This window comes from Fringilla coelebs (genome assembly GCF_963513975.1).
Source record: "Fringilla coelebs genome assembly, chromosome: 33".
Lineage (NCBI taxonomy): Eukaryota > Metazoa > Chordata > Aves > Passeriformes > Fringillidae > Fringilla > Fringilla coelebs.
In genome coordinates, this window is record NC_140059.1 from 1,386,299 (window position 1) to 1,407,350 (window position 21,052).

Consider the following 21,052-nt stretch of genomic DNA (forward strand, 5'->3'; position numbering starts at 1 on the left):
ACTTAAAAATCAATGGGGGGACCCCAAAATCACCGGGGGGGGGGGGTCCCAAAATCAGCAAGGGGGGGGTGACAAAAAGAACTTGGGGTCCCAAAATTCACTGAGGGGGCCCCAAAAAGAGGTGGGGGAACCCCAAAATCACCGGGGGGGGTCCCAAAACAAGAGGGGAGACCCCAAAAATCACTGGGGGGATCCCAAAAATCACTGGGGGGGGGTTAAAAAATAATTGGGGGGACCCAAAAATCACTGGGGGGGCCCCAAAAAGAAGTGGGGGAACCCCAAAATCAGCGAGGGGAGTCCCTAAAAGAAGCGGGAAGTCAAAAAATCATCAAGGGGGACCCCAAAAATCCTCAGGATTTGGGGAAATCGGGAAAAGGGGGGGGAGGGGAGAGCAGGGAGGGGCTGGGGGGGGGGGAGGGGACCCCAAATTTTGTGTCCCCTCCCCCGCAGCCCCCCCCCGCCAAGTACGGGGGCCGGCACACGGTGACGCTGATCCCCGGGGACGGCATCGGGCCCGAGCTGATGCTGCACGTCAAGGAGGTGTTCAGGTGCGGGCCACGCCCCTAAATATGCAAATGAGCTGCCCAGAAGTGTAATTAATTCTTCCAAGAGTAATTAAGTCCGTAATGAATGGAAATGAACCGGTGGGGTTGGGAATGAGCGGCCGAACGTGGAGATGAAACCCCAGAAATTGAGGCTAAAATGGAGGAATCGACATTTAAATATGCAAATGAGGCTCCCCAAAAATTAATGAATTCCTAATTATGGAAATGAGTGGGTGGAGTTGGGAATTAACGGCCCAAAAGGGGAAATGGAACCTAAAAGTTGGGGTTGAGGGTGGGAATGGAGCTCCAGAAATTGGTGAATTGAGCCCAAAATGGAGGAATCGACTGTAAAATATGCAAATGAGGATCAAAAAATGGAATTAAAGCTTAAAATATGCAAATGAGTTCGTAAAAATTGGAAATTAACGGGCAAAATTGGAAATGAACCCACAAAAGGAGTAAATTAAACCCAAAATGGAGAAAATGACCCCCAAATATGCAAATGGAGGGAAAAAAATGCAATCAAGCCTTAAAATATGCAAATGAATCCGCAAAATTGGACACCTGGGGGGATTTTGGTGCCGTTTGGTGCCATTTTGGTCCCAATTTTTGTCACTTTGTTCCATTTTTTGCAATTCTGGTGCCATTTTTTGCCCTTTTGGTCTCATTTTTTACCATTTTGGTCCCGTTTTTTGCCATTTTGGTGGAATTTTGGTCCCATTTTTTGCCACTTCGTTCCGTTTTTCCCATTTTGGTGCCGTTTTTTCCCATTTAATTCCATTTTTTCCCATCTTGGTCCCTTTTTTTCCCATTTAATTCCATTTTTTCCCATTTTGGTCCCGTTTTTTTCCCATTTAATTCCATTTTTTCCCATTTTTTCCCGTTTTCCCCCATTTTTTCCCCGTGTTGTGTCCCAGGCACGCCTGCGTCCCCGTGGATTTCGAGGAGGTTCGGGTGAACTCGGAGGCGCCCGAGGACGACGTGCAGAACGCGATCACGGCCATCCGGCGCAACGGCGTGGCGCTCAAGGGTCAGCCCTGGGCCGGGCCTAAACCCGAGCTGGGCCTAAACCCCGAGCTGGGCCTAAACCCGGAGCTGGGCCTAAACCCGGAGCTGGGCCTAAACCCGGAGCTGGGCCTAAACCCGGAGCTGGGCCTAAACCCGGAGCTGGGCCTGGGCTGGGCCTGGGCTGGGCTTAAACCCAGAGCTGGGCCTAAACCCAGAGCTGGGCCTGGGCTGGGCCTAAACCCAGAGCTGGGCCTAAACCCGGAGCTGGGCCTAAACCCAGAGCTGGGCCTGGACTGGGCCTAAACCCAGAACTGGGCCTGGGCTGGGCCTAAACCCAGAGCTGGGCCTGGGCTGGGCCTAAACCCAGAACTGGGCCTGGGCTAGGCCTAAACCCAGAGCTGGGCCTGGGCCAGGCCCAAACCTGGAGCTGGGCCTAAACCCAGAGCTGGGCCTAAACCTGGAGCTGGGCCTAAACCTGGAGCTGGGCCTGGGCCGGGCCTAAACCCAGAGCTGGGCCTAAACCCAGAGCTGGGCCTAGTCCAGGCCTAAACCCGGAGCTGGGCCTAAACCCAGAGCTGGGCCTAAACCTGGAGCTGGGCCTAAACCTGGAGCTGGGCCTGGGCTGGGCCTAAACCTAGAGCTAGGCCTAGAACTGGGCCTAAACCCCAGGGCCGGGCCTAAACCCCAGAGCTGGGCTTAGAGCTGGGCCTAAACCGCAGGGCCAGGCCCAAACCCCAGGGCCGGGCCTAAACCCCAAGGCTGGGCCTAGAGCTGGGCCTAAACCCAGAGCTAAATCTAAATGCCTAATCTGAGCCCAAATCTGAGCCCAAATCCCAAAATGTTATCCTAAATCTGATCCCAAATCTGATTTTAAATCTGAGTCTAAATCCCAAGATCTGAGCCCAAATCTGATCCCAAATGTTCAAATCTGAGCGAAGATCTGATCCTAAATCTGATCCCAAACCCCCGAGATTTGATCCTGAAGCTGAACTTAAATTCCAAAATCTGATCCTAAATCCCCAAATCTGAGCCCAGACCTGATCCCAAATCCCCAAATGTGATCCCAAATCTGAGCCCAAATTTGATCCTAAATCCCAAAACCGAGCTCAGATCTGAGCCCAAATTCAAAAATCTGATCCTAAATCCCAAATCTGAGCCCAAATCTGATCCTAAATCTCCTCTAAACCCCCAAAATCTCCTCCCAATCCCCCAAAATCTTCCCCAATCCCCCCAAATTTCCCCAAATCCCCCAAATTTCCCCCAAATCCCCACCCTGACCCTGTTTTCCCCCCAGGGAACATCGAGACCAACCACAACCTCCCCCCCAGCCACAAATCCCGCAACAACCTCATCAGGTCGGTGCTGGGGCAGTTGGGGGGGCTCATTTGCATAATTTGGGCCTGGATTTGCATATTCCATGAGTTGATTTGCATCTTTGGGGGTTCATTTGCATGTCTGGGGGGTTAAATTGTACTTTGGGGTTGATTTGCATGTTTTGGGTGTTGATTTGTATGTCTTGAGGGTCATTTGCATATTTTTGGTTTAAATTTGCATATTTGGGGTTCGTTTGGCTGTTCAGTTGCACATTTAGGGGGTTAATTTGCATAATTGGCTGTTGATTGGTAGATTTGGGGATTCTTTGCACATTTTAGGGATTCCTATGCATATTTTGGGGTCCATTTGTCCCTTTTGGGTCAATTTGCCTGTTTGAGGGATTCATTTGCATGTTTTGGGGTCAATTTGCATGCCTGGGTGTTGATTTGCATGGTTTGGGGGTGAATTTGCATATTCAGGGGTTCATTGAGACATCTTGGGGGTCGAGTTGCATTTTCAAGGGGCTCATTTGAATATTTTGGGGGTTCCTTGCACGTTTCAGAGTTTGATTTGTACCTTTGGAGTTGAACACTTTGGGGGTCGGTTTGCATATTTTGTGGCTCATTTGCATATTTTGGGGGCTGATTTGCATATTTGGGGGCCCTACCAGGACCAGCCTGGATCTCTATGCCAACGTCATTCACTGCCAGAGCCTGCCCGGGGTGGAGACGCGGCACCGGGACATCGACATCCTCATCGTCAGGGAGAACACCGAGGGCGAGTACAGCTCCCTGGAGCATGAGGTGTGCCCAAAAACCACCCCAAAACACCCCAAAAACACCCTAAAACCACCCCAAAAACACCCCAAAAACACCCCAAAACATCCTCATCGTCAGGGAGAACACCGAGGGCGAGTACAGCTCCCTGGAGCATGAGGTGTGCCCCAAAATCACCCCAAAAACCACCCAAAAACACCCTAAAAACACCCCAAAAACAACCACAAACATCCTCATCGTCAGGGAGAACACCGAGGGGGAATACAGCTCCCTGGAGCATGAGGTGTGCCCCAAAATCACCCCAAAAACCACCCAAAAACACCCCAAAACATCCTCATCGTCAGGGAGAACACCGAGGGGGAATACAGCTCCCTGGAGCATGAGGTGTGCCCCAAAATCACCCCAAAAACCACCCAAAAACACCCCAAAACATCCTCATCGTCAGGGAGAACACCGAGGGGGAGTACAGCTCCCTGGAGCATGAGGTGTGCCCAAAAACCACCCCAAAAACACCCTAAAAACACCCCAAAAACAACCACAAACATCCTCATCGTCAGGGAGAACACCGAGGGCGAGTACAGCTCCCTGGAGCACGAGGTGCGCCCCAAAAAACCCAAAAACACCCTAAAAACACCCCAAAATACCCCAAAAACACCCCCAAAATAACCAAAACACCCCAAACCCACCCAAAAACATCTAAAACACCCCAAAAACAACCACAAACATCCTCATCGTCAGGGAGAACACCGAGGGCGAGTACAGCTCCCTGGAGCATGAGATGTGCCCCAAAAACACCCAAAACACCCCAAAAACACCCTAAAAACACAAAAAAACCCACCCCAAATCCTCCTGAACTACTCGAAAACCACCCAAATCCACCCTAATCTACCCTGTTTGTGATGCCACACCCATGCCACACCCTGTTGGTGATCGCCTGCCCCACCCATGCCACATCCTGGGGCTGATGCCATGCCTGTGCCACGCCCTGTTAGTGATGCCCTGCCCCACCCATGCCACGCCCTGTTGGTGATGCCCCGCCTGTGCCACACCTTGGGGTTGATGCCACGCCCTGGGGCTGATACCACACCTGTGCCACACCCTGTTAGTGATGTCACACCCGTGCCACACCCTGTTGATGTTGCCACACCCATGCTCCATCCTTGCCACGCCCGTGCCATGCCCTGGGGATGATGCCACACCCATGCCCCACCCTGTCGGTGATGCCCCGCCCCTACCCTGCCTGTGCCACACCCTGAGAGTGGTGCCGTGCCACACCCTGTCGGTGATGCCACGCCCCTGCCCCACCTGTGCCACACCCTGAGTGGTGCCACACCCTGTTGGTGCTGCCACGCCCCTGCCCCACCTGTGCCACACCCTGAGAGTGGTGCCACGCCCTGTCGGTGATATCACGCCCCTGCCCCGCCTGTGCCACACCCTGTTGGTGATGCCACGTCCCTGTCCCGCCTGTGCCACACCCTGGGGGCGGTGCCACGCCCTGTCGGTGACGCCCCGCCCCTGCCCCGCCTGTGCCACACCCTGGGGATGGTGCCACGCCCCTGCCACACCTGTGCCATACCCTGGGGGCGGTGCCACGCCCTTTCGGTGATGCCACGCCCCTGCCACACTTGTGCCACACTCTGGGGCTGGTGCTACGCCCTGGGGCTAATGCCACGCCCCTGCCCCACCTCTGCCACACCCTGGGGGTGGTGCCACACCCTGTCGGTGGTGCCACGCCCTGTCGGTGATGCCCCGCCCCTGCCCTGCCTGTGCCACACCCTGGAGATGGTGCCACGCCATGTTGGTGATGCCACACCCTGAGGGTGGTGCCACGCCCTGTTGGTGATGCCACGCCCCTGCCACACTTGTGCCACACCCTGGGGCTGGCGCCACGCCCTGGGGCTAATGCCACGCCCCTGCCCTGCCTGTGCCACACCCTGGGGGCGGTGCCACGCCCTGTCGGTGACGCCCTGCCCCTGCCCCGCCTGTGCCACACCCTGGGGGCGGTGCCACACCCTGTCGGTGGTGCCACGCCCCTGCCCCGCCTGTGCCACACCCTGGGGGCGGTGCCACGCCCTGTCGGTGACGCCCTGCCCCTGCCCCGCCCGCAGAGCGTGGCGGGCGTGGTCGAGAGCCTCAAGATCATCACGGCCGGGCGCTCGCGCCGCATCGCGCACTACGCCTTCGGGCTGGCCCGCGCCGCCGCGCGCCGCAGCGTCACCGCCGTGCACAAGGCCAACATCATGTACGGGGGACAGGGGGGCTCTGGGGGTGCCACAGGGGTTTGGGGGGCTCAAAGGGGGTTTGGGGGGTTCCAAAGGGGGTTTGGGGGGGCTTAAAGGGGGTTTGGGGGGTTCCAGATGGGCTTTGGGGGTCCTAAAGGGGGTTTGGGGGGTCCCAGAGGGGGTTTGGGGTTCTAAAGGGGGTTTGGGGGGGGCTCAGAGGGGGTTTGGGGGGTTCTAAAGGGGGTTTGGGGGTCCCAGAGGGGGTTTGGGGGGGTTCAGAGGGGCTTTGGGGGGATCCAGAGGGGATTTGGGGTTCTTAATGGGGGTTTGGGGGGGCTCAAAGGGGTTTGGGGGTCCTAAAGGGGGTTTGGGGGGTTCCAGACAGGGTTTGGGGGGGCTCAAAGGGGTTTGGGGGATCCCAAGGGGGTTTTGGAGGTCCCAAAGGGTGTTTGGGGGTTCTAAAGGGGGTTTGGGGGGGTCCCAGACAGGGTTTGGGGGGGGCTCAGAGGGGGTTTGGGTGTTCCAGAGGGACTTTGGGGGGGCTCAAAGGGGGTTTGGGGGTTCTAAAGAGGGTTTGGGGAGTCCCAGAGGGGCTTTGGGGGTCCCAAAGGGGATTTGGGGGGTCCCAGAGGGGCTTTGGGGTTCTTAAAGGGGGTTTGGGGGGTCCCAAAGAGGGTTTGGGGGGTCCCAAGGGTGTTTGGGGTTCTGGGGGGATCCCAGAGCTATCAGGGGCGTATCTCGGATTTTTTGGAGGGTACCCCATATTTTTTGGGGGTCTCACCCAGGAAATTGGGGGATGGGCTGTTCCTGCAGCACTGGGTGGGTTTGGGGGGGTCCCCCTGTATTTTTTGGGGGTCTCACCCAGGAAATTGGGGGATGGGCTCTTCCTGCAGCGCTGGGTGGGTTTGGTGGGGGTCCCCCTGTATTTTTTGGGGGGTCTCACCCTCCTCCTGCCCCCCCAGGAAATTGGGGGACGGGCTCTTCCTGCAGCGCTGGGTGTGTTTGGTGGGGTCCCCCTGTATTTTTTGGGGGTCTCACCTCCCTCCCTGCCCCCCAGGAAATTGGGGGACGGGCTGTTCCTGCAGTGCTGCAAGGAAGTGGCGGCCGAGTACCCCGAGATCACCTTCCGCAGCATGATCGTGGACAACACCACCATGCAGGTGTGACCCCAAAAACCCCCAAAAACCCCCCCAAAACCCCCTGAAAACCCCCCCAAACCCCCTCCCAGTGCTCCCAGTAAGCCCCGTGTGCCTGCCCAGCTGGTGTCGCGGCCGCAGCAGTTCGATGTGATGGTGATGCCGAACCTCTACGGGAACATCGTCAACAACGTCTGCGCCGGGCTGGTGGGGGGGCCCGGGCTGGTGCCGGGGGCCAACTACGGCCACGACTACGCCGTGTTCGAAACCGTGGGTCTGGGGGCACTGGGAGGGACTGGGAGGGACTGGGAGCACTGGTGGGGGCAACAACTACGGCCATGACTACGCCGTGTTCGAAACCGTGGGTCTGGGGGCACAGGGGGGGGGCACTGGGAGGAACTGGGAGCACTGGGAGGAACTGGGAGCACTGGTGGAGGCAACAATTACGGCCACGACTACGCCATGTTCGAAACCGTGGGTCTGGGGGGGACATGGGGCACTGGGAGCACTGGGAGGAACTGGGAGGGACTGGGAGCACTGGGAGGGACTGGGAGCACTGGTGGGGGCAACAACTACGGCCACGACTACGCCGTGTTCGAAACCGTGGGTCTGGGGGCACTGGGGGCACTGGGAGGGACTGGGAGCACTGGGAGGAACTGGGAGGAACTGGGAGGGACTGGGAGCACTGGTGGGGGCAACAACTACGGCCACGACTACGCCGTGTTCGAAACCGTGGGTCTGGGGGCACTGGGAGGAACTGGGAGGGACTGGGAGCACTGGGGAGCACTGGGAGGAACTGGGAGCACTGGGAGGAACTGGGAGGGACTGGGAGCACTGGTGGGGGCAACAACTATGGCCACGACTACGCCGTGTTCGAAACCGTGGGTCTGGGGGCACTGGGAGCACTGGGAGGGACTGGGAGGAACTGGGAGGAACTGGGAGCACTGGGAGCACTGGTGGGGGCAACAACTACGGCCACGACTACGCCGTGTTCGAAACCGTGGGTCTGGGGGCACTGGGAGGAACTGGGAGCACTGGGAGGGACTGGGAGGAACTGGGAGGGACTGGGGGGGTCACTGGGAGGGACTGGGAGCACTGGGAGGAACTGGGAGCACTGGTGGGGGCACCCGCTGCCAAGCACGGCCACAACTATGCCGTGTTCAAAACCGTGGGTCTGGGGGCACACGGGGGGCACTGGGAGCACTGGGAGGGACTGGGAGCACTGGGAGGAACTGGGGGGCACTGGGAGGAACTGGGAGCACTGGGAGGGACTGGGAGGAACTGGGAGCACTGGTGGGGGCAACAACTACGGCCACAACTACGCCGTGTTCGAAACCGTGGGTCTGGGGACACACGGGGGGCACTGGGAGGAGCTGGGAGGAACTGGGAGCACTGGGGGGCACTGGGAGCACTGGGAGGAACTGGGAGCACTGGGAGGGACTGGGAGCACTGGTGGAGGCAACAATTACGGCCACGACTACACCGTGTTCGAAACCGTGGGTCTGGGGGCACACCGGGGGGGCACTGGGAGGAACTGGGAGCACTGGTGGGGGCACCCACTGCCAAGCACGGCCACGACTACGCCGTGTTTGAAACCGTGGGTCTGGGGGCGCACAGGGGTCTGGGGGGCACTGGGAGGAACTGGGAGCACTGGGAGGAACTGGGAGCACTGGGCGGTTACTGGGAGGGGCACTGGGCTGTTACAGGGAACAGTGGGGGGGTCACTGGGCTGTTACTGGGCGGTCACTGGGGTTACTGGGTGGTTACTGGGGGTCGCTCGGCAGTCACTGGGGGCACTGGGCTGTTACTGGGGGTCGCTGAGGGCCCCGGGGGTCACTGGGCTGTTACTGGGAGCACTGGGCTGTTACTGGGCGGTCACTGGGGTCACTGGGTGGTTACTGGGGGCCGCTGGGCTGTTACTGGGCGGTCACTGGGGGTCACTGGGGTTACTGGGCTGTGACTGGGCAGTCACTGGGTGGTTACTGGGGGTCACTGGGCTGTTACTGGGAGCACTGGGGGTTACTGGGTGGTTACTGGGGTTACTGGGCGGTCACTGGGGTCACTGGGGCCCCGGGGCTGACGGGCCGTGCCCCCCAGGCCACGCGGAACACGGGCAAGAGCATCGCCAACCGCAACATCGCCAACCCCACGGCGGCGCTGCTGGCGGCCTGCATGATGCTGGACCACCTGCGGTGGGCGGGGCCACCGGGGGGCGGGGCTAACCGGGGAGAGGCGGGGCTAACCGGGGAGGGGCTGGGCTCACCTGGGAGGGGCTGGGCTCACCGGGGAGGGGCGGGGCTAACCGGGGAGGGGTGGGAACACGTGGGAGGGGCTGGGCTCACCTGGGAGGGGGCAGGGCACACCGGGGAGGGGCGGGGCTAACCGGGGAGGGGGCGGGGCTAACCGGGGAGGGGCTGGGAACACCTGGGAGGGGCTGGGCTCACCTGGGAGGGGGCAGGGCACACCGGGGAGGGGTGGGAACACCTGGGAGGGGGCTGGGAACACCTGGGAGGGGGCTGGGAACACCTGGGAGGGGCTGGGCTCACCTGGGAGGGGGTGGGAACACCTGAGGGGGTTGGGAACACCTGGGAGGGGGTGGGTAAGGAAGAGGTGGGGGTCCCTAAAAAGGGGCGTGGGTTTTCCCAGTGGGAGTGGTTTTGAAAGGGGCGTGGCCCAGCTGGTCAGGATCCCATGGGAGGAGCCTCGGTGTACACCTGAAGGGGGTGGGGCTTCACATCTGCGGTTGGGTGTGGGTCACTGATGTGGGCGTGGTCTGTGTTTGCCCCGCCCCCAGGCTGCATAACCACGCCTCCACCATCCGTAAAGCCGTGCTGGCCTCGCTGGACGACCCCCGGGTAAGCCCCGCCCTCACCTGCCCAAGGGAAGTGGCACCAATAATCAGGGCGTGGCCATAAGCATGCCTAGCATGTGTGGCCCCGCCCATGTGGGCGTGTCTCTGACGCGGCCCCGCCCCCAGACGCACACGCCGGACATCGGGGGCCAGGGCACGACGTCGGGGGCGGTGCAGAGCATCATCGGGCACCTGCCGCGGGGCTGAGCCGGACACACGGACACAGGGGGGACGGACCCCGGGACGGCCCCGGGACCCCCCCAGAACGGCCTTGGGAACCCCCTGGAACTGCCCTGACCCCCCCAGAATGGCCCCAGGACCCCCCAAAACACCCCAGGAGCCCCCCTGAAACACCACCAGGACCACCTGAAGCACCCCCAGGACCACACCTGGCACCCCCCAAAACACCCCCGGGACCCCCAGAACACCCCCAGGACCACACCTGACACCACTGGGACCCCCCAAAACACCCCCAGGACCACACCTGACACCACTGGGACCCCCCAAAACACCCCTGAGACCCCCCAAAACACCCCCAGGACCACACCTGGCACCACTGGGACCCCCCAAAACACCTCCAGGACCACACAACACCCCCGGGACCCCCCCAAAACACCCCTGGGACCCCCAGAACACCCCCAGGACCACACCTGGCACCACTGGGACCCCCAAAACACCCCTGAGACCCCAAAACACACCTGAGACCCCCAGAACACCCCCAGGACCACACCTGGCACCACTGGGACCCCCCCAAAACACCTCCAGGACCACACAACACCCCCGGGACCCCCCCAAAACACCCCTGGGACGCCCAAAACACCTCCAGGACCCCAAAACACCCCTGAGACCCCCAGAACACCCCCAGGACCACACCTGGCACCACTGGGACCCCCCCAAAACACCTCCAGGACCACACAACACCCCCAGGACCCCAAAAGCATCTCCAGGACCACACACCTGACACCTCCAGGACCCCAAAACACTCCTGAGACCCCAAAAACACCTCCAGAACTCCTTAGAACATCCCCCAGGACCCCAAAACACCCCTGAGACCCCAAAGCACCTCCAGGACCACAAAACACCCCTGGGACCCCCCAGAACACCCCCGGGACCCCAAAACACCCCTGAGACCTCCCAAGACCCCCACCTGACACCTCTGGGACCCCCAAAGCACCTCCAGGACCTTTAGGACCACGATGCACCCCGAGGGACCCCAACAGAGTTCAGGACCCCAAAGCAGCTCTGGGACCCCCCCTGGAGCCCCCACAAAACACCCACGAGACCCAAAACACCTCCAGGACCCCCAAAATCATCTCTGGGACCCCCTCAGGACCCCCCCAGGACCACAGGACACTCCAGGGATCTACAAGGAGCCCCCCAAACCCCCCACAGGACCCCAATAAACACCCCAGGACCACCAAGAGCCCCCCAAACCCCCCACAGGACCACCAAGAGCCCCCCAAACCCCCCACAGCTCCCCAATAAACACCCCAGGACCACCAAGAGCCCCCCAAACCCCCCACAGGACCACCAAGAGCCCCCCATAAAACTGTAATGCCACCCCAGGAGCACCTCAAACCCTCCACAGGACCACCAGGAGCCCCCCAGACCCTCGTCAGGACCACCAGGAGCCCCCCAGACCCCCCACAGGACCACCAGGAGCCCCCCAGACCCCCCACAGGACCACCAGGATCCCCCCAGACCCCCCACAGGACCACCAGGAGCCCCCCAGACTGCTCCAGACCCCCCACAGGACCCCAACAAACACCTTAGAACCCCCCCAAACCCCCACAGGACCACCAAGAGCCCTCCCAAGTGACCCCAATAAAGACCCCAGGACTGCTGTTACCCCGCCCGTGGTTTATTGACTTGGGGGGCGTGGGGGGGCGGGGCTGGGGGCGGAGCCAGGGGTGCTGCAGGCAATGGCGGGCTGTGGCCCTGCGGGCGGGCTCGAAGGCCAGCATGGAACCCCCCAATAAACACCCCAGGACCCCCCCAATAAACATCCCAGGATCCCCCCAATAAACACCCCAGGATCCCCCCAATAAACACCCCAGGATCACCCCAATAAACACCCCAGGACCACCAGGACCCCCCCAATAAACACCCCAGGATCCCCCCAATAAACACCCCAGGACCCCCTCCAAACAACCCCAATAAACACCCCAGGACCCCCCAATAAACACCCCAGGAACACGGTTACCCTGCCCGTGGTTTATTGCGGCGGGGGGCGGGGCTAGGGGCGGAGCCAGGGGTGCTGCAGGCACTGTCGGGCCGTGGCCCTGCGGGCGGGCTCGAAGGCCAGCATGGAACCCCCCAATAAACACCCCAGGAGCCCCCCAAACTCCCTACAGGACCCCAATAAACACCCCAGGACCCCCAGGACCCCCCAATAAACACCCCAGGACCCTCCAATAAAACCCCAATAAACACCCCAGGAGCACCAGGATCCCCTGATAAAACCCCAATAAAGACCCCAGGACCCCCAGGACTCCCCCAATAAACACCCCAGGACCCCCCCAATAAAGACCTCAGGACCCCCAAGATGTCCCCAATAAAGACCCCAGGAGCACCATTACCCCGCCCGTGGTTTATTGCAGTGGGGGCGGGGCTAGGGGCGGAGCCAGGGGTGCTGCAGGCACTGTCGGGCCGTGGCCCTGCGGGCGGGCTCGAAGGCCAGCATGGGCCGCAGGAAGCGGGCGAAGGCGGCCGCCGGCCCCCGCGGCCACTCGTACTTCTCCTGCAGCACCGCCCGCAGCCCCCACGGCCGCAGGTGCCGGATGTGCCGCAGCTCACCTGGAGAGGGGCGGGGTCAGGGGCGGCGCCGGCGGGGGACACGCCCACCCCGGTGTAATGCATGCACAGCCAGCAGGGGGAGGGGCAGGGAGGATCATGGCCCCGCTCCTTATGAAGGGTGTGGTCAGGAAACGCCCCAAACCTGTGGTCCCGCCCCCAATGAGGGGTGTGGTCAGGACACACCCCTCCCCTCATGGATGGGGCTATGAAATTACAAACCCCTCCCCCTCCCCACGCCATGACCATACTGGCCTCAAATCCCGCCCCCTTTCCTATGGTCACACCTCTACGGGTGCGGCACCACACCACCCCCCTCATTTGCATAAACCTTGTCCCACCCCCACCACAGCTTTATGGCCACACCCAGCTCTTAAGCCTGCCCCCTGTCACCCCACCCAGACACACCCAGGTCTTGGCCACGCCCACAGGCCACGCCCAGGCCCCGCCCTCACCTCTCCTGTTGAAGAACTCGCGGGAGTAGCGCCCCCCCAGGGCCACGTGCCGCGGGATCTCCCCCAGCAGCTCGATCACGTGGGCAATGTGGTCTGCAGGGGGTGGGGCATGTCAGACACGCCCCTTTTAGCCACGCCCATCTGCTTTAGCCACACCCACGTTGTTGGTTCAATCCCTTCTCACCCCACCCCCACATGTGGGTGTTCACCTCGCCACACCCCCTTGCCAACCCCCCCCCTCCTTTGGCTGCCACCCCACGGCAGGCTCCACCCACATTTGAGCCACGCCCCTTGTTTGAAACCCCATCTCCACCGGCCACACCCTTGGGTCAGGCCATACCTCCTTGGCTCCCAATTGGCTACCAGAGACCACACCCCCTTTGATATCCTTGTTGGGGAGGCTCCACCCAGCCCTGAGACCACACCCATTCTCAAGGCCACACCCAACCCTGAGATCACGCCCACCCCAAGACCACACCCATCCAAGTCCAGACCCACCCCTGAGCCCACACCCAGCCCAAGGCCCCGCCCACCCCATGGCCCCGCCCCCGAGGCCCCGCCCACCCTCGTCTCGGCTGTACTCCTCCCCCGAGTGCGGCTCGAACAGGTAATCGCCCGTGGCCAGCTCGAACGCCTGCGGGGGAAAATGGGGGGGGTCCGGAGGGGCCACGGCAGCCCCCTCCCCTTCATGGGGTCCCTCAGAGCCCCCTCCCCATTTGGGGTCCCCCAGAGCCCCCTCCCCACGGGACCCCCCCTCACCATGCAGGCCGTGCTCCAGATGTCGGCGGGGGGGCCGTACCCCGCCCCCAGCAGCACCTCCAGGGCCCGGTACTGCCGCGTCTGGATGTCCTCGGTGAAGTGCTTGTGCTGGGGGGCACGGGGGGTCACCCCCAGACCCAAAAACACCCCCAGACCCACACTAACACCACCAGGTCCCCCAGAACCCACACAACCCCCCAGACCCCTCAGAACCGCCCCCCAAAACCACACAACCTCCCAAACCCACATGAACACCCCCAAAACCCCACCCCCAGGAACCCCCCCCAATCCCTCCCAATCCCCTCCCAGTTCCCCCAGTTCCCCTCCCACTGACCCCCCCAGTCCCCCTCAGTCCCTCCCAGTCCCCCCCAGTCCCCCTCCCAGTCCATCCCAGTCCCCCCCAGTCTCCCCCAGTCCATCCCAGTCCCCCCCAGTTCCCCTCCCAGTCCCTCCCAGTCTCTCACCACCCAGCAGCCGTTGCCCAGGTCGGCGATCTTGATGCGCAGCCGGGGGGCAGCTCGGGGGTCCAGGGGGTTCTCCTGCCCCCCCGGCAGCCCCCCCTCACCTGGAGGGGACACTGGGGGCGTTGGGGACACACCTGGGACCCCCAGTGACCCCTCCAGTAACCCCAGTGCCCCCCCCAAGTGCCCCCACCCCAAATTTCCACCCCAACCCCAAACGGCCCCTCCTGATCTCCCCGACCCTAAAATCCCCCAATTTCCCCCCAATTCCCCACCCAGACTGCCCCAAACCCAAATACCTCCCAAATCCACCCCAAATTCTCCCTCTAGACCCCCCCAAACCCCAAATGCCCCACAAATTACCCCCCCAGACACTCCCAACCCTAAATACCTCCCAAATCCACCCCAAATTCCCCAAATTCCCCCCGAATTGCTCCTCAAGACCCCAAATTCTCCCTCCAGACCCCCCCCAACCCATCCCAGAATGCTCAAGGCCCCAAATCCCCCCAAACCCATCCCAAAATGTTCCTCCAGGCCCCAAATCCCCCCAAACCCACCCCAAAATGCCCCTCCAGACCCCAAATCCCCCCAAACCCACCCCAAAATGCCCCTCCAGACCCCAAATTCCCCCTTTAGACACCCCCAACCCCAAATCTCCCCCAACCCCCTCCCTCCCCACTGACCCAGGGGCTTGGGGAGCCCCTCGGAGCCCCCCGAAATGAGGGAGCCGGAGGTGGGGGTGAAGAGCGAGTCCGAGGCCGAGCTGGGGCTGGGGGGGCGCCGGGGGGGTCCCGGGGGTCCCCTGGAGGCGCAGGAGCCCCCCGAGAATCCATCGCTGGAGCCGCCCCCCGCCGGCAGCGTGTGCACCCCCGAGGACGAGGCCCCGCTCGGGGGGCTCCCCCCAAATTCCTCCGGGGGGTCCTGGGGGGTTTCTGTAGGAGAAAAGAGACCCTGAGACGATCCCCCCCCAAAAAAAATCACCCCCAAAATTCCCACCCCAAACCCTCCCCCCTCCCCAATTTCTGGAGCCACAAAGTTTCGTGGGGCTCCCCAAAACGGGTTCGGGGACACCAAAAGTGTCCCCAGAGCCCCTCAAATTGTTCTTGGGGGTCCTGCTCACCCACAGGCACCAAACCCATCCTGGAGACCCCAAATTGTCCCCACCATCCCACCCTGGGGACCCCAGTTTGTCTTTGGGGATCCCCTCACCCCACCCTGGGGATCCCCAGCCACATCTGAGGCTCCCCCCAGGACCCCAAACCCACCCTGGGGACCCCAAACTCACTCCAGTGACCCCAGTTTGTCTTTGGGGACCCCAACCCCACCTCTCCCATCACCCCTCCCCCCCAGATGTCACAAAATCCCCCCACGGGGTCCCCCCGTTTTCCCCTCCCCATGTCCTGGGACCCCCCAGGACCCCCGGATGTCCCCTCCAATGTCCCATGAGGATCTGGGGGGAATCGGGGCGCTCTTTGGGGTCCCCAGCCCCCCACCCTGCTGTCCCCCCCGCACTGACCGGTGTCCCAATGTCCCCCCCACTGTCCCCCCCCATCACTGACCGGTGTCCCTGGCTGTCCCCGGTGTCCCCCCCGGCACTGAATGGTGTCCCCAATGTCCCACCCGGTGTCCCCCCCACACTGACCGGTGTCGCTGGCTGTCCCCACTGTCCCCACCCCGCACTGACCGGTGTCCCTGGCTGTCCCCACTGTCCCCACCCCGCACTGACCGGTGTCCCTGGCTGTCCCCACTGTCCCCCCCACACTGACCGGTGTCCCTGGCTGTCCCCGGTGTCCCCCCCATCACTGACCGATGTCCCTGGCTGTCCCTGGTGTCGTCCCCAGTGTCCCCACCCATCACTGACCGGTGTCGCTGGCTGTCCCCACTGTCCCCCCCATCACTGACCGATGTCCCTGGCTGTCCCCACTGTCCCCCCCATCACTGACTGGTGTCCCTGGCTGTCCCCGGTGTCCCCCCCATGACTGACCAGTGTCCCTGGCTGTCCCCGGTGTCCCCCCCCACTGTCCCCCCCATCACTGACTGGTGTCCCTGGCTGTCCCCACTGTCCCCTCCCATCACTGACCGGTGTCGCTGGCTGTCCCCACTGTCCCCTCCCATCACTGACCGGTGTCCCTGGCTGTCCCCACTGTCCCCACCCTGCACTGACCGGTGTCGCTGGCTGTCCCCGGTGTCCCCCCCCGGTGTCCCCACCCTGCACTGACCGGTGTCGCTGGCTGTCCCCGGTGTCCCCCCCCGGTGTCCCCACCCTGCACTGACCGGTGTCCCTGGCTGTCCCCAGTGTCCCTCCCAACACTGACCGGTGTCGCTGGCTGTCCCCGGTGTCCCCGCGCTGTCACGCAGCCGCTCCAGGTCCCGCAGTCTCTCTGCCAGCAGCTGTCGCTGTCGCCGCTGTCGCCGCCGCCGCCGGCGCCGCTGAGCCCGCGACAGCCGCTCCTGGGGGGGATAATGGATTTTGGGGAAATTCCCTCGGTTTTTGGGGGAATTCCCTCGGTTTTTGGGGGAATTCCCTCGGTTTTTGTGGGAATTCCCTCGGTTTTTGGGGGAATTCCCTCGGTTTTTGGGGGAATTCCCTCGGTTTTCGGGGGGATTCCCTCGGTTTTTGGGGGTCCTGGGATAGAGGGAGCTTTGATTTTTGGGGGGCAAAGGGGAGACAGGTGTGCAAAACCATGCGGGGGCACACAGGTGAGCGTGCTCAGGTGTGAGGGAACGCACAGGTATGCAAGGAGAGGTGAGCATGCACACACAGGTGAGCACACACACACAGGTGTGCAAGGACAGGTGTAAGCACACACAGGTGAGCACACACACAGGTGTGCAAGGACAGGTGTGAGCACACACACACAGGTGAGCACACACACAGAGGTGTGCAAGGACAGGTGTGAGCACACACACACACACGCCCAGGTGTGCAATCACACTCACAGGCTCCTCCTGAGGTGCTGAGCTCACTGTGGACAGACAGGAGGAGGATGTCAGGCCGGGTGTGGGGGAATTTGGGGATCCCCAAATTCCAGGGGGACCCCAGAGCAGTGGGGGGTTGGGCACACCTGGTCTTTTGGGGGATCAACAGGTACCTGCACACGGGGTAGATTTTTGGGGTTACCTGCACTCCTGGGGTGGATTTTGGGGTTACCTGCACTCCAGGACAGGTTTTTGGGAGTCCCTTCCCCCCGGGGATGGATTTTGGGGTCCCCTCCCCCCGGGGATGGGTTTTGGGGTACCTGCCCCGCGGGGGGGGCCGTCCCCCCGTGCCCAGCGCGCGGCCTGCGCCGCCAGGTGTCTCAGGTAGGGCTCGGGCACGCAGAGCAGCACGTTCTCGGGCTTGATGTCCGTGTGGATGATCTTGCACTTGGTGTGCAGGTAATCCAGCCCCTCCAGCACCTGCAACGGGCACCCCAACATCGGGGGGAGGCACCCCGAAATCGGGGGGGAACCCCAAATCTGGGGGGAGCATCCCAATCGGGGAGGGACCCCCCAATTCTGGACGGGTACCCCAAAGCAGGTGGGGCACACCAAACTGGGGAGGGACACCCCAAAGCTGTGAGGGGCACCCCAAATCGGGGAGCTGGGGGGATCTGGGGGGATTTTGAGGGGCTCTGTGCAGCCCATTTGGGGTTCCAGGAAGAGATTTGGGGGGATCTGGGGGGCTCTGGGCAGCACATCTGGAGTCCCAGGGAAACAAGGGGATTTGAGGGGATTTGGGGGGCTCTGTGCTGCGCATCTGGAGTTCTAAAGAGGGATTTGGGGGTCTCTGTGCAGCACATTTGGGGTCCCAGTGAGCCAGAAGGACTTGGGGGGCTCTGGGGGTCTCTGTGCAGCCCCTCTGGGGTCCCAGAGAGGGACTGGGGGCACCCAGCCCCCCCATACCTGCCGGACGATGCTCTTGACGCAGGGCAGGGGCAGCCCCTGGTAGTTGGATTTGATGATCCAGCGCAGCAGTTGGTGCCCCAGCACCTCCAGCACCATGCAAACATCTGGGTGGGGGGGCAGTCAAGGAACCCCCAGACTCCTGGGACCCTTTCCCCCCCAGGGTGGGGAACTCGGGGTACCCACCGCCCCCCCAGAGTCCCCCCAGAAGGATACGGACACCGTTGACCCCCGAAATCTTGAAGTCGTCAATGAGCTGCACGATGTTCTCCCGGTTGGGGTCACTGGGATCTGAATCCCGCACCTGGGGGGGGCACGGGGGGGTCACGGCGGTGGATTTGGGGGTCCCCGGTTTGGGGGGGCCGGGGGCACTCACACATTTCAGCAGCTTGATCTCATCCAGGGCCGTCTCCGTGTATTGGGGGGCACTTTTCACCACCTTCAGCGCCACGAAACGTTTCCTCCTGCCCAGGGCGGCCAAAAAAAGCAGGGGAACCCCCCCCAAAATTCCAGGGGAGCCCCCCCTGAGCCCCCCAGCAGCCCCCCCCGGGTGTCCCCGCACTCACCGGAGGTCCCAGCAGAGCCACACGGTGGAGAAATGGCCCCAGCCCAGCTTGCGAACCACGTGGTAGCGCCCGTGGAAAAGGTCCCCGATCCGAACCGGGTAATACCCCCCTGGGGAGGGGGCGCGGAGGGGACGGAATTGTCACTCTGGGGTTTGGGGACCCCCCCCCCCCGAACACCCCCAAAAGGAGCGGGGCGTCCCCACCTTTGCAGTAATCCCGGGGGTCCTCCTGCTCCCCCTCGTCGGAGCCCAGCAGGGACTCGGACAGCGATGGCAGCGCCGGGGGGGGGTCTGGGGACACCTCGCCGGGGGGGCTGGGGGTCCTGAGGCGGGGGGACAGCAAAGCTGGGACCCCCCAGTGGCCGGGCCGCCAACCCCCAGCACACCCCGACTTGGGACCCCTCCCCAAAATCTGCTCCCCTCGGGGGTCTCCTCTGTACCCCCCCAAACCTGGTCCCTTCGGGGGTCTCCCCCATGCTGAGGGGGGGTCCCAGGGTGGTCCCGCAGTGGCCAAAGAGCCGGGAATGGTCCCAGGGGAGCGTTGGGCGGTCCCAGAGGCCCCCCCGAGCTGAGGGGGGGCAGGTGCGAGGCATTCTGGGCCATCACCCCCCCAAAATAGAAATGACCTCAAGGCCCCCCGGCCCCGCGGAGCTAAAAATAGCCCTGGAGGGGGAGGGGCGGCTCGGAATGTCCCCCCCCATCCCCTTAAAGGGGGCTCTGCTCGTGTGTGCACCCCACCCCCACTCTGGGTAAGGGTCGCGGCCCCGCTGACCCCCCCTCACCTTGGGGGTGCTTTGGGTTTTTTGTCCTTTTTGCGCTTTCTCCTTCTCCTGACGGGATCTGGGGAGGGGATTTGGGGGTCACGGGGTGGGGGGAGTATCACAGACCCCCTTGGCCCTCCCCCGTCCCCCCCAGCCCCAAAATCCACCGTCCCCCAACACTGAAATATCCCCTCAGGGACCCCCCAAAATCCCCAAAGTCCTTGGGACTCCAATTTCCCCTCAGGGACCCCCATTCTCTCCTCACACTCCCCCACCCATCATTCGGGACCCCCATTTTCCCCTCATCCCCTCACGCTCCCCCTCCTGCGGACCCCATTTTCCCCTCAGGATGCCCCTCTCAGACCTCATTTTCCCCTCACAAATTCCATTTTTCCCCCTCTCAAACCCCATTTTCCCTCTCTCAGACCCCATTTCCACCCTCACAAACCCCGCTTTCCGCTTCACAAACGCCATGTTCCCCTCAGGACACCCCTCACAAACTCCATTTTCACCTCTCAGACCCCATTTCCCCCTCACAAACCCCATTTTCTCCTCAGTACACCCCTCAAAAATCCAATTTTACTCCTCTCAGACCCCATTTCCCCTTCACAAACATTTGCCCCCTCACAAACCCCACTTTTTCCCTCACAAACACAATTTCCCCCTCACAAACCCCATTTTTTCCCTCACAAACACCATTTCCCCCCTCACAAACCCCATTTTCTCCTCACAAACAACATTTCCCTCCTCACAAACCCCACTTCTTCCCTCACAAACACAATTTTCCCCTCACAAACCCAATCTTTTCCCTCACAAACCCATTTTTTCCCCTCACAGACCCCATTTTCCCCTCAGACCCCCGCCCCTCACCGGGCCCCCCGCGCAGCTCCATTCCCCGCGCTCGCCCCCGCTCCGCGCGTGGCGCCCCCTGGCGGCCGGGGAAAGGGGCGGGGCAGCCGCGAGAGCTCCGCCCACCGACCAATGAGAAGCCGCCATGAGGTGCTGACCACGCCTCTAGCCACGCCTTGATGTCGCCATGGAAACGCGACCTAGCGCGACGCCGCCGGGAGGTTCCCTCGCCGCTTTGTCGCGATATAGAAAGACCCAACCCCCCCGCCGCGGCTGTCACGATATTTTCTGTATCACCACAGCACTCGCAGAGCCCCGATAGCCCCCAGGCCCCCCGGACATCGCTTGGGTCAGGCAGCGCTGCGCTCCCCCCGTCCCGGCGCGCCCAAACTGACACCACCCCCTCATTCCCGCCCTCACCGCTGATTGGCTGCCGCCACCGCGTGCGTCATCCGAGCGCGACGCATCACCATGGCAACCGCGGGGTAAACACGGAAGTCCCCAAAATCAGGCCCGGGGTCCCCAAAATCGAGGCGAAACCCCCCAAAAACGCAAATCCCCACCCCCCCTTCCTTTCCCAGGGCCCCCCCCAAGGGCCTGGAGACCCCCAGTGCCTGTCCGGGGGTGGGTGGGGGAGGGGTCCGAGCCCCCCACGAACAGACGGGGCCAAGG

At 62.4% G+C, this 21,052-nt stretch overlaps 2 protein-coding genes across 4 annotated transcripts; one reads left to right on the forward strand and one right to left on the reverse strand.

The window, feature by feature from the left end:
• Positions 1 to 12: 12 nt before the first annotated feature.
• On the forward strand, positions 13 to 10,403 carry IDH3G (isocitrate dehydrogenase (NAD(+)) 3 non-catalytic subunit gamma; the record flags this gene model as incomplete). The annotated part of the gene is made up of 11 exons (XM_084224034.1): positions 13 to 45; positions 451 to 548; positions 1,463 to 1,575; positions 2,848 to 2,908; positions 3,538 to 3,670; positions 5,752 to 5,885; positions 6,923 to 7,025; positions 7,125 to 7,271; positions 9,099 to 9,193; positions 9,796 to 9,856; positions 9,979 to 10,403. The coding sequence occupies 11 exons, from the start codon at positions 13 to 15 to the stop codon at positions 10,057 to 10,059; spliced, it is 1,059 nt and encodes a 352-aa protein (XP_084080160.1). The 3' UTR covers positions 10,060 to 10,403.
• Positions 10,404 to 12,390: 1,987 nt separating this feature from the next.
• Positions 12,391 to 20,477, reverse strand: SRPK3 (SRSF protein kinase 3). 3 transcript variants are annotated; one of them, XM_084224103.1, is made up of 16 exons: positions 20,402 to 20,477; positions 19,553 to 19,610; positions 18,975 to 19,093; positions 18,772 to 18,880; positions 18,582 to 18,669; positions 18,422 to 18,509; positions 18,206 to 18,312; positions 17,560 to 17,719; positions 17,261 to 17,286; positions 16,636 to 16,771; positions 15,004 to 15,252; positions 14,324 to 14,424; positions 13,860 to 13,967; positions 13,665 to 13,734; positions 13,101 to 13,193; positions 12,391 to 12,648 (listed from the first exon to the last, which is right to left on the reverse strand). In XM_084224103.1, exons 1-16 carry the CDS (start codon positions 20,421 to 20,423, stop codon positions 12,464 to 12,466), a joined length of 1,719 nt encoding a protein of 572 aa, XP_084080229.1. In that variant the 5' UTR covers positions 20,424 to 20,477; the 3' UTR covers positions 12,391 to 12,463. The 3 variants fall into 3 exon arrangements, with proteins under 3 accessions (XP_084080229.1, XP_084080228.1, XP_084080230.1); XM_084224102.1 differs by having other exon boundaries at positions 14,324 to 14,436; XM_084224104.1 differs by lacking the exons at positions 19,553 to 19,610; positions 20,402 to 20,477 and adding an exon at positions 19,221 to 19,327 and having other exon boundaries at positions 14,324 to 14,436.
• Positions 20,478 to 21,052: the final 575 nt, after the last annotated feature.

What these genes read in the sequence shown, in the direction of transcription:
- SRPK3 (XM_084224102.1), bottom strand. Translation starts at nt 20,423, where the DNA reads ATGGAGCTGCGCGGGGGGCCCG. An exon ending in GGAGCTGCGCGGGGGGCCCG is followed by an intron (nt 19,611 to 20,401) that starts GTGAGGGGCGGG and finishes TCCCCTCCCCAG; the next exon opens with ATCCCGTCAGGAGAAGGAGA. An exon ending in TGGCTCTGCTGGGACCTCCG is followed by an intron (nt 18,670 to 18,771) that starts GTGAGTGCGGGG and finishes CGCCCTGGGCAG; the next exon opens with GAGGAAACGTTTCGTGGCGC.